The sequence below is a fragment of the Sus scrofa genome, chromosome 8, assembly GCF_000003025.6.
Source record: "Sus scrofa isolate TJ Tabasco breed Duroc chromosome 8, Sscrofa11.1, whole genome shotgun sequence".
Classification (NCBI taxonomy): Eukaryota; Metazoa; Chordata; class Mammalia; order Artiodactyla; family Suidae; genus Sus; species Sus scrofa.
This window is the reverse complement of record NC_010450.4, coordinates 85,463,918-85,481,001: the sequence shown is the minus strand read 5'-3', so window position 1 is coordinate 85,481,001 and position 17,084 is coordinate 85,463,918. Positions and strand designations below refer to the sequence as shown.

Sequence of the window (17,084 nt, the reverse complement as noted above, 5' to 3'; positions counted from 1 at the left end):
ACAGGACACCTGCAGGAGAGAGGTGGTTATTCTTGGTTTACAGATGAGGAAACTGAGGTCTGGAGATTAACTGACTTGTCCAAAGTTGCACAGAAAATAATTGCTGCAGTAAGAATTTAACCCCAGGTGTTTCTGACTTTAAAAACCCTTGTTTGCGGTGGAAATTCTATTTATTTAAATTACTTATTTATACTTTACTTTATTAAATTAAAATATACATCTGTACACTTATATGTCAGCTAATACTCTGAAGAATTAAAAGAAGTGACTTATTTAGAAAGGTGTGTCAAAAACTGGTAATGGCTTTGAAAGACAAGCTCCATACTCACAGAGTCTCAAGTCACTAGTTACTAGTATTTGAAAACAAAATTAAATGCAAAACAAATTGAGGAAAAGAAAAAGACCTCAAAACCACTTTCTGTGTATCTGAAATTAACACAACATTAAATCAACTATACTTCGATTAGGGGAAAAAAACCCACTAAACAACAAGGACCTAGGCACAGGGAACTATATTCAGTATCATGTGATAACGTATACTGGAAAAGAATCTGAAAACGAATACACACACATATGTATACAATGGAGTCACTTTGCTATACAGCAGAAAGCTAACATACTGTATATCAACTATACTTCAATTAAAAAAAACCATTACTTTTTAGTAGTAAAATAATCTGATACAATTCTATGAGGAAGATTCCCTAAAATCAGCATACACATTTTGTTCACAGAGTTGAACGTTTTTTGGTAGGTCATTCTTTGACTTCTCCAGTAGGAACAGTTCTTTTCTGGTGATTCATTTGTGAATAGCTTTTATTTCTTTTTCTTTTGTTTTCCTTCCTTTTTTTTTTTTTGGCCGCACTTGCAGCATGTGGAGGTTTCCGGACTAGGGGTCGAATTGGAGCTGTTACCGCCGGCCTACACAATGCCACAGCAATGCCAGATCTGAGCTGCATCTGTGACCTACAGCACAGCTCACAGCAACGCCAGATCCTTAACCCACTGAGCGAGGACAGGGATTGAACCCACATCCTCATGGATGCTAGTCAGATTCATTTTTGCTGAGCTATGATGGGAACTCCCTCATCTGTGAATATCTTAAGAGATATTTGCTCCAACATGATTTCCAAAGAAGTGTACTCTCTGAAGCACCTTTCATCTAACCATCAGCTGAAGCAACAACCTCCTAAGCAGGGTCAGTTTTCGTTTTTGCATAATTATTTGCAAGCTTCAGCTGATAGTGACTTCATGTGGGCTGACTATTGCTATTTGTCACAGATATTACTGCAGTGATGCAGCAAAACCTACCACTGAAACTCTCCACGGAAGAGATAACACGAAGTGATAATGGAGAAACTGTTCCCACTTGTGCTGTTCTACACAAACACATCCCCTTCATATAGTCAAGAGATTACCGAAAGCTTCATTTGCCTATGTCTGAAATGCTTATTATTCAATTCAATATCTGAAGTAAGGGATCCTACGAAATAAAGGGAGCTCTTCTCCAACTGGTACAATCAAGCAAAAGTAAAGTAAGCCCAAGTGGAAGGAAGACTAAAGAAAGAAGATATTTTTTTTATTCGAACACAAATGACTCGAAAGTGAATTCCATAAAGGAGGAAGTCATGAGAAGTAAAACCTACAGTGACATCACATATTTATAAGGCAGAACATTTTATAAGTTATGTTCCCCGACATAAAAATTTTCATGTTGAGACTATGACATTCAATAGGATAATAAAACTCAATAAGGCTGCTGATGGGCCTTTTAATCTCTCTCTTGTGAATTAAATATTTACTAAAATAGAATGATTAAAGCCCTGTATCTCAAGGGTGATAAGTAGGTTGTATGATGAAATATACCCTGATTAATCTTGCTAATGACATATCAACTATCTTAATTTTAAAGAGCCATTATAGAATGACAGATTGCAGAGTAACGTAGCATAAGGAAAATAAAAGTTACAGATAGACAACTAAGCAATATGGTATCACACTGTTGCACCATATACACATATAATCCTAGAATTCCTCTTAAGAGAAAATAAGGGTGCACTGGTGGCATTTTCATTTTCATTTACTTTTTAGTGGCAATTGAATTTCCTAACTGTTATTTTTTTTTTTTGATAAAACATGGCATTTTACAATCCAGTCAAATTTTGTATTTTTAAAGCCAATCCTAATCATCTATTAATCAAATATGTTTGAAAGTCCCTACTAAAAATGCAATTTGCAAATGCATTGGGATAAGATGGTTCTTAGCATGCAATGGTGATTCCATAAGAAAAAACTGTGTTGATATGGTATTCATTGCCTTTTTAAAATTTTTTTATTCGGCCGTGCTGCAGAAGTTCTCAGGTTTGAATCTGCAGCATGGCAGTGACAACATTGGATCCTTAACACTCTAGGCCACCAGGAAACTCTGTTCTCCCTTCCTCCCTTCCTTCCTTCCTTTTCAGAGCCACACCCGTGGCATATGGAGGTTCCCAGGATAGAGGCTGAATTGGAGCTGCAGCTGCTGGCCTTCACCATAGCCACAGCAATGTGGGATCTGAGCTGCATCTGCAACCTACACCGAAGCTTTTGGCAACGCTGGATCCTTAACCCATCCTTAATCTGCATCCTCATAGATAACTAGTCGGGTAAGAACACCCTGGTCCACAATAGGAACTCCTCTTTTTTTCTTTTTCAAAATAAAAATGTGCCAATTATTCAGCCATTTTGTAAATTTCTGCTACAGATGATCAAGGGAGAATTTGGCAAGACTCTTACACTTCAAAACTCAAAGAAAGGCTCGCTATACTGGCCTTATAGTCTTATTACAAAGCCACTGAAGTCAATTACTGAAGGGAGGCTGGTTTAAATGAGAGGCTGGTTTAAATGAGGTGGACTTTAGTCAAGTGGTCCTCAATCCCGGCCCCATCTCAGAGCCTCGTCTATGGTTGGACTCCCGTAAGAATCATTGCTTTGGTCTTACAATAGAGGTGACCCCTAAGAGCTCCTTGAAGAGTCAGATCCACCCAGACCCCTCACAAACCTCTCAATCTGAAGAATCTGAAGAGGATCTTGCACCATGTCAGTCAAACAGACTGTAACTAGCGGCACATGTCTGGAGTGTGAAGGACGTGTAATTCTGGGCATGTCGGAAAAGAGCTGAAATGTTTAAAAAATGTACCGAGGGGGTGATGACAAGCTGAAATTATGGTGGAGTAATCACGGTTCCAGTATAGAAAAATGAAGTTGCACAGCCATTGAGGACCTGGTTTCAGACCAGTCTCTGCACTGCTGAGAACCTGAACTTTCTTTGAACTGTACCAGATCCAAGGACACGCCCAGGCTGTGAGCTCTTCTGAGCTGCAACTAATGGTGTTACAGTCTTCCCTTGTAGCTATGCAACCATTTGGAACCCCAACCAATCCTTACATAACAAGCACTTTTACTTTTTGCCAACTCCAATGATCATTCTTGGTAAACAACTCATGTAACTAACTGTAACCTTGTGGTTTGTTGCCTTTATCAGGCTTTTCTATTTTGTAGTCTGGAAGGAACACCATTCAAATGCTTGTTGAATCTGTGTCTCCCCAGCTGCAGCCTTAACGAGCTGCAAATAAACACTTTTTTCTTTCAATCAGGTCTGTTTCTAAAAGTTGGGTTGACAATTAAGGTAGATTGTGGCCTCTTTGGTTTTGAATTTGTATCAAAATCTCTCCGAAGATTTCATCTTCTGGTACTTTCGTTTATAAATATGTCATAGTTGAGTGGTAATTTCATTTGCTTATTTCCAAATGCCTATGTATACACAAAACTGCCTAATGTGCAGAATGTAAACATTTTGGAAACCTATTGCTGTTCATTCACTCATTTGTTGACTATTTATTTAGAACCTACTGTAACTAGGCATTATTCTAGGTATGGGAATATAACAGTGAACAAGAAAACAAAAATCCCTGTTCTTGTGGAGCTTAATCTGGTGAGGAGGTATCAGAACAAGGTTTTTTATCTGTAACATTTCTCTCATCCATAAAAAAATCTGAAACTGTTACACAGATAACATACCACAATAGAAAAGTTTAGTATAAATGAGGAAAGAAAACCTAGGACAACAGCAATGATATTATAATCCTGATGAACTTAAAAAAAAAAAAAATCCAGAGTGAAGAGCCTGAGAAGTGGTTAAAATAATTCAAAAGATAAAACAAACTGCAACTAATGTGAAATAAATTAAAAATTTTAACATATTTAAAAACATAAAAATCAAACTACTTTAAAATACTAGTTTTTTTTTTTTTTTCTTAATTCAGGATTGTGTCCCAGGATACGTGTAAAATTCTAAAAATTCTGGATTCCTGGATCCAACTCAATGATAAACTTCATGGGATTCAAATATACTTAGTTTTGTGTCCCAGAAGCACTTAAAAGCCACCATCTGGAGGGTGAGACTCCCCATCAGATGGCAGATCTTGAGGAGCTGTGAAAAAATCCTCTTTCTTTTCCAAAAGCTTTGACACTGAAAAATATTATTGAAACCAATGATTTCAGGACCCTGGTAATCAGCCAAAGTCAAGCAACAAGTGGAAAAGTGTATCTTCACGGAAAACTACTGACTGGTGGGTGAGAAGAGGGGGAATCTGTGGTTTTTCCACCTCTTCCCCTCTGAGCTCAGCTTCGGCTAGAGTGGGGTTACCATGGAAACCAGCAACTTTGCTGCCCCAGGATCTGCCTGCTTTTGAAGCGGAGAGTGGAAATTCACACTCCCAGGTCAGAAGCCTTAGAGTCCTTGGAAGCAAATAAATGCTTGCAGTCAACTTCACAGCTGGCCTGAGATGGTACTCCCAATTGACCAGTAACTAGCCAAAGATGTAACCAGAAATGAGATCCTGGCCATGAGAGAGCCAGGGAAGGCTTTGACTCAATTCCACACATCCTGGGCTGACCAGTAGGACCTAACAGGGCCTGTACAAAGAAAACGCAGGGCGGTGGATATGAAAACTCCCGAATTTGAATATGTTCCCCAATCCACACACAAAATATATCAGGAGAGGTTGGAAGTTTCACTGGATTGAGCTGTTTGAGCATAACTTCTGACTCATCATTGACAGACCCAAATGCAACCAGAGGGATCAGGGCTTGCACTTAAGTATAAGAGCTGAACTACTGTCTCTGAACATAATTCAAAACATAATTCAAAACAAAGATGAAAAAATTGCTACATGGTTCTGAAAAGCAGAAGGCAGCAGAATGAATTCCTATTTGAACTGTTCTTCATTTATTCAACCACTGCTTATATTTACTTCAATCTGGACCCAGCAAGGTGCTCAATACCCAGATACAATGGTGAACATGATAGAAAATTAAAGAGTTTATATTCAAGAACTAGAGTTTACGTTCCAGGGTCTCAGGATTTGGGCAGACCATTCAGGACTTGTACATAGTCCCAAATTTCTAAAAGTACACGGTTTTTATGATCTATATGATATTTAATATTTTAAATAACCAAATGATTTTAAGTGATAGTATTTTATTTTACTAGGCACAAAGAAAATAATAAAATATAATTAAGGCAAACAAAAAGCACAAATAAGGCAAACAAAAATACACCTCTACTGTATAGCACGGGGGAAAAAAAATATAACCAAGGAATCTGTGTTCTAGTGAGAGCTATAGTATTTTCTGAATAGTCTTTGCTAAAATACTTTGTAAAGCTCAGTTTCATTATTCATATGGTGAAGCAGGTTTGACTAAATTTCTAAGGTGACTCCTTAATCTCACATCCCATGATTATTTGTAAGGGCATACAGTAACACACTAACATAAAAAATATTTATAGGAAAACTCTCCAGGCTTATTTTAACGAATGAATCCACCCATAATTAGGACAACATTTGCAAACACATGCACACTTTTAAAGTGGTATTTGAAGTGCTTATTTTCTTAAATAGATAAAACTCTGCACGTGCAACTTCATTTATAAGATTTGGCAGTATACTTTATTTTAATATACAGGATTGGACTTTTATGTATATGTCATAATATATTCAGAAAAATTATGAGACTCATAACTTCCTAGATTTTATAGTATCAGAAAGATCATGACCCTCGATATTTATTTTTATTTTCATATATTTATTTATTTTTGCCACAGCTAAGGTATGTGGAAGTTACCGGGCCAGGGACAGAACCGAAGCTACAGCAGTGACAATGTGACAATGCTGGATCCTTAACTACTAGGCCAACAAGAATCTCCTAGTATTTATTTTTTTTAACAAATATTGTATAGTGATTTCTGTGTCTCAAACATTGTTCTGATCACCTTACACATATCAAGTCACTGAATCCTGGAGACATTTCTAAGGAGCACACGTCTGTTTTACACATGAGGAGACTACGGCACGGAGAGGCTGACTGACTTGCCTAAGGCACTAAGAGGCAGTGTGAGATGAACGTCCTCTGGACTGGTTAGTGGTCACTGGCCTGGATTTGACCTGGCCAAACTCAAATCAGCTGGTTTCCAAGCCTCATCCTCTCATCTACTCTGCCCTCCCTGGTGCCAGAGCTTATAAACCTATGGGCGTGTGAAGTAAGAGAGCACCCAGAGACGGAAAGGATGGCAGTTATTCAAGAAAACGACACATCTTATTTACCTTAGACACACACACAGACAGGCTCTTACACTCTCATGAAGCCCTTACATCTACATGCATACACAAAACTAAAAGGTACATTTGACAGATTTGAATTTACCAAAAACAATTATTCACATAGGGATACGGAAGTTAAGGTCTTTAGTGTTTTGGGATTACATTTTTAGAGCCTTACTTTATTTCACAATCCAAAACTGAACTCCCATCAAAGCTATGTCATTAGCAAGTGTGTTGTACCTATAATGTCAATTGCATGCAACCTTTATGCTATACCAAACTAGAGAGTTTTATAATTAAAGAGGTATATGACAGAAACACCCTTTACTTACCAATTTGAAAAAATTCTCTTTATGATTTAAGGGTCTGCTCTTACCTACACTTTAAATATTCAAGTAACAATTTCACCATCCAGAGACGTTGTGTTGGTTGATTCATTTTAGTCCTCTGGGTCTCTGGCCCTCCATATCATGCGCTTCTGCCCTTACTATGTTCCATCCATAGTGACATTTGCACTTAGAAGCACATTAGAAGATTTCATGCTCAGATTCCAAATATTTCCTTGTGAGTGCTGAGAGATTATTTTTGAAAGAAGGTTTTATAACAACCATGTCTCATGGCTGAGATGCTCATGTCAGGCCTCAAAGACACCATCATACATTTATCCAAAAATTATGATAGAACTCCACTGAACAATGAAAATGCCAAGAGACATGAAATGGGGTAGAAGTGAGAACTTCAGAAACTGCTCATTAGTGGGAAAAACATACAGCATAGAAGGAGCGCAGGCAAGCATCACCATCGCCACGGAAAGACTGTAGCAGTTAAAAGAAAAGCAGAAGCTAATGACATGCCAGATAAGAAGCAGCCCTCTCTGGAGCATCACATGACATTCCTTTCTGGGAACAGGGCGCTGGTCCCATGTTTCCTGTTGTGCTTCTGAGTCAGTCTTTGCAGAAAAGAGACAATTTCACTTAAGTTTTTAATTAACGTGTGTCCTTGACGACAGACGTTGTGAATGAGGCATTTTTTCCTTTCCATTATGGCTTAGACTTTAGATTTAATTACTGCGGAAATGAATTCAGAAACATGACTTCAGGCATAGCATTTTAAATGTCGGCAGAGTAACAATATAAATTCTCTATTTTAAAGGAACCGTGTCGTCCCATCTTTACGATGAGTGATGTGAAAACAATTTTAGGAAGGAGGTTAAAGATGGGAAGAACCCTGCAAGCCATGGGAAGGTCACCTGTTAGTTGCCATTTTTTTGGATAGTTGGCTGTTTTGGATAATGACTTAGTTTTATTTTGTGCATACACATAAGGACTTGTATGTCAAGGAACTGTGCTCTTCAAGTGTTATATATTAACTTGGGTCGAAATGCACAAATGAAATATGTTCTCCAATCAGATGATCCAAAATCAGGCCACATTCTTTTTTACAGCCTAAAATGAGTAGAGAGAATACTGAAAATTATCTTTCATGTCATGAGCTATAAGCCATGGGAATGCACTGAAGTTACGAAATGTTTAGTACTCTAGGAAAATATGTATCTGGAAAAAAAAAAACTTTAAAATGACCTTAAAAGAAAGGAAATTGAAGCCATGGGAGCTGCGATACCTTCTCATACAATCCAGTGCTCGGATAAAGAAGTCCTTGTGTAACTGGTGCTCATCCCTCAAGATTGAGCACTGTTCGAGTGTCACTGACATCGATGTCCTGTCTTTGGCACTTTTACAACAGGTGAAACGAATGCCATTTAGTTTGCGACAAATCTGTAACAGACATAAAAATAGTTTTGGTTTTGTTTTTGTCTTTTATTTTTTATGGCCACACTCTCGGGATATCAAAGTTCCTGGGCCAGGGACTGAATCCAAGCTGCACCTGCGACCTACACCACAGCTGCAGCAATGTCAGATCCTTTAATCCACCGTGCTGGGCTGGGGGTTGAGCCTGCACCCTCACAGTGACCTGAGCCACTGCAGTCAGATTCATAACCCACTATGCCACAGTGGGAACTCCTATGTAGTTTACTGTTTATTTGTAGATCATTCTAAAGTCTCAGAGTCCTCTAAACACTTCTAGTCTAAACCAACTCAATTTCTGTTAATTTATAAAAGTCAATTGTTTCAATTTGCCCTATGGAATGGAAAAGTATTATCTTTTCATTTCAAAAGCTGGTGGAATAGATTTATTTAATTTTTTGTACATGTGGCGTGGGACTGTTGCAGCCACATAAGATGGTAAATATCCAGCAGAGGCAGCAAAGCTGTCTGAGAGGGGACCTGAGCTGCAGGGGATAATGATAATAATCACAGCTGAAAAGCAATACATTAATAGTGAAGGGAAAAAAAAAATCTCTGTTTCCTGGATCAGCCACTTGATTTGAGTTCTTAAATTGCTAATATCTTCTTACTATATATTAAAAAAAAAAACCTTTGCCAGTCTCTGTTGGATGTTATAAGAGTTCAAATATCTGCATGATGCCAAGTGCAGCAGATAAGGAAACTACTCATCAACACAACTAATAAGAATAAAGACATCAAAAATGGCCGCTATTAAGAGCATATATACTGTGCACCAGGTACCATGCTAATACATTTCACATATATTTGCTCTTTTAATTTAACTGCACATGAACTCTGGAGGAAGGCATATTAATCTCATTGTATATATAAGGAAACTGAGGTTTAGACAGGTTAGAACAACAGAACAGAGCCAGGACGCTAATATAAGTACCTAACAAGGACCTAGTCTTTAAGTTCTGTCTTCTTCTGTTTCTCTCTGTGTAATTCTGATGCAAGCCAGAAGAATCTCTTAGTATCAATAATTTATGGTCTCATAACCTATGACTTATGGGTAATAGATGAATCGTTCCATTCTTTTCTCTTCCCCAGCCCATGGCAATGCTGATATGAGATAACAATCATCACTTTTAACATCAACAGTGCTAATCAACATGCACTTAAAATACATCTAATGTGATGTAATACAGGCCTGCTTTATTATCTGTCATCAATGAGGTCTTAAGGGTTGCCTGCTTTGAAGAGAGGATATGACAAATCAGTTTATTAGGAGTTTTTACCATGATTTAATTGTGATTCTGATACTGTCCTTAGGATTTACAAGTCCTTATTAGACCTTAGGTATTTTCTCACTATTTCTAATGTAAATGGCTAGGGAAATGTGAGAGCATAATTTCACCATATAATTGTCTTTCATTTGGAAAAAAATATTGTTATTATTATTATTTAATAATTATTTAATGCTTTTTTTAAAAAGTGTTTAAAAATTTTTTAATATAAAGTAACAAAGATTTGACTATATTTAGAGTAATAGAATATAGACCTCAGTGGTCTATATTTTTATTTAAAAATGAATTTTAAAAAAGATTTTTAAAACAAATGAACATTCTTTAAATGTATTGTCACAATTATATGCAACTATCCTAGCAAGGCTATTTCATATTACAAACTTAAAATTAAGAAGAAGCAGGGGCAATTTCATCAAAGCAGACAGGTTGGGCCTTAGTTTCTGTATTTCACAACTCTTTTGAACTGTATCATCTTAATTTAGCATTTAATTTAATATCAGCTTAATACGACATCTAGTCTTTCTAAAGTCTCATTTTCTTTTTTTTAAGATTCATTCAAGACAAAATCAAACATTTACATTTTTCAATTAGAATGTAAAACATTCACAAAGGCAATATTTCATTAATAGATTAAAAGAAGAGAGGAAAATTAAATAGAGACAGAAAAAAAAAGATTTTTTGGAAAACATCAAAGGGACATTCTATATTTCTTCATTTTAAGAGTATTATCAATGTCCTCGGTTTATAAAGAGGATAGTGAAATTAATGTACCAACCTACAGACATGCTATTAATAATAAAATCAATAAAAACAATATTCCTACAGAATGCTAAATTTGCACACTGTGGGTGTGTGTATTTATCAAGACAGGCAATCATCATTCAAAGGTGAGTTGTGAGTAAGCCATATTTGGTGGCTTATGTACATTTAAAAAAAAAATTTCAAAAACACGCAGAATTTGTGGGAAATTTTTCTATATATTCAAATGAGAAAGCTACATATACTAGAGAAAATATGCATTTGTGGCTATACTCGTGCATCCTTTGTTTCACAATAACCACATGAAATGTATATTATGACTTAGGTACATGTTCCTAAGTTCTCAGATAGCTTTGGAAAATTATCAAACTACTTTCCTGTTATCATGTTACTTGTAAAATGGTAAAGATAACTTAAAACCTATCTTTGTGAAGTTTTTGTGAGAATTAGCAATCATGGTAGTCTTTGGAGATATAAAGAGCAGCCACACTGGAGAAAGAGCTATTAAAAACAACCTTCATGTAATGCAGTGTGGTGCTAAATGGGACGAGAGTGTAAATGAGCTGCCTGAAAGCAATGTTTCATATTGTTACCTTTCATGTTATTCCCTAGGGCTCCAAGAGGGCATAAAGGGAAAAGAAAGGAGCTTTCCTTTGCTTTGCTCTTGGTAAATTATTTTATATAGACTCATGGTAAATTATCCATTCCTTTTTCCCAGAAGAGAGTTAGTAATATTGGGTTATAATTGAAGCGCTGGCAGTAGGGGAAAGGCTTTGTTTTAAACATTATTGATAGAGAATGAATAGCACATGTGAGAAGATCTGTTTCACTGAACTCCAAATTACAGGAGCAACCCTGTGCAATGACTACAAATATGGCGTCCATCACAAAGAACTCCAATGTGTGCCTTTCCTGATGAAAAGAGCCTTTCCTAGTGAAAGGATCTCTCTTGATGTGAATGTTTAACAAAATTCATAAGTTCATGTGAGCTATGCCTGAATGGTTGCCAGATAAGAGCTTAAAAAATACAGGCACGGTTTTCTCCCTCAATCTTGTAGAAACGTAGGATGGGAAAGCAGGCAGATCTTCTACCTTGAGGGTGCCATTAAATGAGAAAGAACCATTCAAAATATAGCTCATTACCCCAGGAGCAATCCATTGGTAATAAATTCTATGCCAATGTCTAAATTAACAAAGGCATTTACAAGCTCATTAACAGAACAATATGTCCAGGAGCTTTACTGAGGCTATGAGCCAGAGAGCTGATAACCATATTCTGTTGAAACCATATGTCTCTAGAGCAGCCCTTCAAAACCCTGATTGACATGGGCGATTGACATTGCAACATGGAATATCAAGAATCACAGACACTTGATTTTAACCTCAAAGAACCAAAACCATCTCAGATTTATGAGAAAAGCCAATGAGTAAAATTCTTTCTCATTAAATGCATCTTCTATCTTGTGTTCTAGTCTATTGATGGACTAGATGCCTAATCTCCTGGATATTGGAGAATGATATGGGGTAACCCAAATGCAGAGGAACCCCCACATAGCAGATACCCAATAATGCTTGCTGGTCATCACGCTGACAGGGAATAAAATCTGAGAGGACAGTGCTTACCGTTGCAGCCAGCCACATGATTTCTACATTCTTTCTCTTTTTGGCTTGGATGTTTTGATGGAGATTTTCTAGTAATCCTTTTAAATCATTTTGTTCTTGGAAATGTGAAATGTCTGAAAAAAAAGAAAGCAGAAAAAAAAAAGGAAGCCATGTTAGTGTTAAGCTAACCATGGAGTTTCCTTTAATATATCTGCAAATGCAGTTCCGTGACAACAAATGCCATTTGGAACAGAGAGTATCTGAGAATAGGCATACCTATTAATACCCCCAGTTTTATTCTTTACTTAGAAATATGCCTATTGTGTATAACTGTGGTAATGTCAATTGATCATATAACACTCACCAAGAAGGGAAAATTTTACAAATCTACTTTATTTTAGTTTACTTACAATGTCTTAATTTCTGCTACACAGCAAAATTACTCAGTTATACATATATAAATAACATTTATATTTTCCCATTATGGATTATTATAGAATATGGACATTGTTCTCTGCTCTTGGATGTTGCTCATCCATTCTATATACAATAGTTTGCATCTTCCAGTCAATCAGGGAAACCTTTTTTGATGATGATGGCCCCCTCACTTCTACCAAAACATACAACGTGGATGAGACATGAGATGTAACCTTCCATTTTTTTTTTGCTACCAAGTAGCTAGCCTGAATCATGAGACTGTATCAAAATGAACATCTTGGAGGTGGAATTTGAAAGTTCAACTAAAACATGAAGTCCATTTGGGTAGAGCAAGATTCCTCCACCAGGGTGATATTGACATTTTGGACAGGGTAATATTTTATTGTGGGGAGTAGGCCCATATTCTACACTGTGGGATGTTGCCAGCATCCCTGACCTCAACCTGTTAGAAGCCAGTAGTACCCTTCCCATTGTGTCAATCAAAAATATCTCTAGATACTGCCAAATGTTCCTGGAGGGCAGAATTCCATCCTGGTTGAAAACAATTGTTCCTACAGAGCACATGTATGGACAGAAAGAGGAACAACACAAGAGGCAATAGATAGTTAATTATAAAAGATAATTGGGAAGGGAATAGGAAGTGACCGATTGCTCAGATCTCTACATACAAGAGCATGGATAATAAATGGCATATGGTTTATATTAAAACCTAAGGCAATGCACACTATGATTCAAGTGTCCCTGAGATCCTGTGAGATAGAAGTCAAAATTAGAATATAGTGATGGAAACAAAAAGGCTTTCTAAAAGAGTGGTTGGTTTAGTACTATACAGTATGAAAATACACTCTATTATGGAATCCACAGACTGAGGTATGAAGAATTCTTAGGAGCTTTAACTTGAGGCTAAAAACAGGAGATAATACATAAAAATATTATGGCCTATACCTAGGCTATCTGGTTACACTGAAGAAATACATGATACATTCCTAAATTAGATCACAAAAATAATTACCAATAAGCTTTAATTATAATGCAGCTTTGCACTTTCCAAGACTATACCAAATGTTTCATTTTATAAAAATTGTATATCTGAGTAGTTCTTGATTTTTGCTCTAGAGAGTAGAGGAAAAAATCCTAATGAACTGTACTAGTAACTTATATCTAGCAAGGAGTGGAAGAAGTTGGTAAAATGAATCTGAGCATTGAAAACACGGATGCATTATCTTGAATGTCACGACCACAGACTAGAGGAAAGTTAGGTACAATCCAGACTCATACTCTGTATTAGGGAGGTGAGATGAAAGATATTCATGTAAATATATGTGTGGTTCCATTTTATTAGGTCTGAGTGGATAACAGTCCAAAGTTAAATCCTTACTATGTAACTATAGATGATTATTTTAAGAAACAGAAGCTTTGACCAAAGACATCATATTGCTAGGTAGGAGACTCTGATACACAGGCATTTTAATAGTACACAGACCAAAGATAAAGGGAAGGAGGCATAATGTAGCATGTCTTGATGAGAACTGCAAAACCAGCTCAAGACTCCACAGTTAATCAAAGAAAGTAAGGACAATAACGGGGCCTTCTAATTGATACTTACAGCACATGAGGAATAAGCCAGGTCTGCCATCACTGCTCTTAATGTTGATAAATGGCAACACAAACAAAAACCCAAATGATCCATGAATTAGAATTATAAGCAGCAATTTAAAAATTGTATACAGGTATACAGCATTGTCAGAGAAAGTGTCCTTGACATTGCTGAAAGGAAAAACTAGTCATATTAATAAATTAAGCTATTTGTGTAGCATTGTGCATGTGCGTGTGTGTGAATGTGTGCACGTGTGTGCCCACTGAGGCATTAGCTTAGGTGCTAATAGTGTTTATCTTTAGGTTGTGGGATTTAAGGTGATTTACCATCTGCCTCTTCATGTCATCTGAGACATTTAAAATAAATGTGTATTATTTTTAAATAACAACAATTATTTCAAGAGCAAGCAAAAAACAGAATACATATGAATAAGACACGGAGAAAAAACAAAATTTTTAGGATACAAAGACCTCATCTTGAAGTCTCCATGGTCAGTATGGTGGGATAGATTTTTAAACCACTATTAACTGTGGTAAACTGTACTGTGGGTTATTACACTAGCCAGTAAAAATAATAATGGGGGCTTAAGAAAAGGAGTGGTCAGTTCTATACAGAATAGTTGGGTGTGGGCAGGGTTTCTAGCAGTTAATGCTGCATGTCTACGGAGAGCACTGGAGGCTGAGAGAAAAATATCAGCCAAGGACATAAAAGGCAATAGTTCACCAGGTACTTGGAGGGCATGGTCCCAAGGCAAGAATTACAAAGGTGCTGTTCTGTTATTCTGGGATATCTGGGCTTCATCCTAAAAAAATGGGAGCACCTGGTGAACTTCATATAGGGAGATAACCATATCTGAGAGGTTCCTGAGACAGTTTCTGAAGTCACCTGGTATAATGGACTTTCAAACATTTTGAAAGCAATACAGAATAAGAATTTTACTTTATATAAAGTTCCACAGCAGTTATGTACACACAATCCCCCCTCTGCAACAAAAATTCTAAGAAACACATTTACCCTTAGTGCCTATACTCTACCCTGAATATATATGTTTCATTCCATGTTGCTTTCTTTTTTCTTTTTCCTTTTTTGGCCACACCTGTAGCATATGATTGTTGCCAAGCTAGGGGTCAAATTGGAGCTGCAACTGGCAGCCTACACCACAGCCACGGCAACACCAGATCTGATGTGACTTATGCCACAGCTTGTGGCAAAACCAGATCCTTAACCCACTTAGTGAAGCCAGGGATTGAACCCGCGTCCTCACAGAGATGTCAGGTTTTTATGGGTTCTTAACCCACTGAGCCACAAAGGGAATTTCCCATGTTGCTTTCTTTTTAATGTTGGTCCCAACCTACCAAACTGATTTAACAAGTATAATGTCAATATAAAAAAAAACTGGCAAAGCACTGATCTGGGCCAACTCCATGTCCAAGACGCTTAGCTGATTTTTTTCACCAGGTTCATGTAAGAAGAGTCAAGTCAAAAATCCAGATTCCCAATTCCAATGCCAATAATATCCCTCAAATCTGTGTTAGTATCTTCATAGTTAGCTGATGGTATGAAAAACCAATTCCAATATTAACACAATGGACCGACTTCTTCAGAATTCTGAGAATCCCGAACAAAGCATAATAGTTTTTCAAAATTATTTAGTTCTGTAGTTGACATGGAGATTTTTAAATCAGCCATTTTTAGCAGACTATAAGGTTCCTCTAATAAGTCAAATGGCCACCCTTTGTCCATTTCTACTGCATAAAAATGGCACTTTCCAAAACACGGAAGTGATGTCCCATAGAAATTTCACCTTTTCTGTCCATGAAGAGGAAGAAAGTCATTTTGATGTTCTTAAAATTTTCAAGCTACTGTTTCTATTTCTGTAATGATAAAACTTGCTTTATTCAGAACATATCCTTATCAGTCCAACACTTTGATGGCTGCCAATTTTTCTCAACTTGCAAAAAATCCTGCAGGCCACAGAAATTCAGATCTGGTTCCGGAAAGAAACAGCTTTAGTAATGACTAATTTTGTGGATTGATTGGTGAGATTTCAAGAGAGAATGACAGAACCAGACAGAGCAACTGAAAATCATGGTATACATGGAACAGAAATTGGTTTTTGAACCAAACTTGGATCCACTTGCTGGTGCACAGTGAAGCATGTCTACTGACAGCAGATTGTGGTGAAGCCAAGTGCAGCATTTATTGCAGGTGTCACGCAAGGAGTCCAGGGCGTCTAGTGCTCAAAAACCCCAAACTCCCTGATGGATTTTAGCAAAGCATTTTTTTTGGGGGGGGGGGCATTTCTTGGGCCGCTCCCATGGCATATGGAGGTTCCCAGGTTAGGGGTTGAATCGGAGCTGTAGCCGCCAGCCTACGCCAGAGCCACAGCAACGCGGGATCCGAGTCGCGTCTTCGACCTACACCACAACTCATGGCAACGCCGGTCCTTAACCCACTAAGCAAGGCCAGGGATCTAACCTGCAACCTCATGATTTTTAGTCGGATTCGTTAACCACTGAGCCACGATCGGAACTCCTTAGCAAAGCATTTTTAAAGGCCAGGTAAGGGAGGGGAGGTCCCAGGGTATGTGATCAGCTCAGGCACAATTCTCTGATTGGTTGATTGTGAAGTAATGGGCGGTGTCACAGGGGTTAACATCATCAATCCTTAGCTGCCAGTAGGTCTAGGGGCCGTGTTCTCATGGTCATCCAGTAATTAAACTCTTCCATTTCATAGGGAGTTTTAGCATTTGTAAAACAACTCAGGAAATGTTCATCAGATACTGTTATCTAGATACTCAAAGAGGGACTAAAGCAGAGGATATGGGGTCTGTCCTGGAAAGGCCCTATAGGGTCCTGCTTGGTTACAGCTTTAGACTTAGAATGAGTTTCCTCAAATGTCTGAGTTCCCTTCCTGGCTCAGGGGTTAAAGAACCCGACTAGCATCCATGAGG

The 17,084-nt window shown here is 37.5% G+C and overlaps 1 protein-coding gene across 11 annotated transcripts in view; it reads right to left on the bottom strand.

The window, feature by feature from the left end:
* Positions 1-17,084, bottom strand: part of INPP4B (inositol polyphosphate-4-phosphatase type II B) — a 743,160-nt gene that overhangs the window by 74,199 nt on the left and 651,877 nt on the right. For 10 of the 11 annotated variants that reach the window (XM_003129178.6, XM_021100667.1, XM_021100673.1 and 7 more), the window contains 2 exons: positions 12,118-12,230; positions 8,262-8,416 (listed from right to left, as the gene is read on the bottom strand). In XM_003129178.6, the coding sequence (XP_003129226.3) occupies positions 8,262-8,416; positions 12,118-12,230 (268 nt within the window). Of the gene's footprint in view, positions 1-6,167; positions 8,087-8,261; positions 8,417-12,117; positions 12,231-17,084 lie in introns of those variants that run through there. The other variant, XM_021100674.1, reaches the window with a different exon arrangement.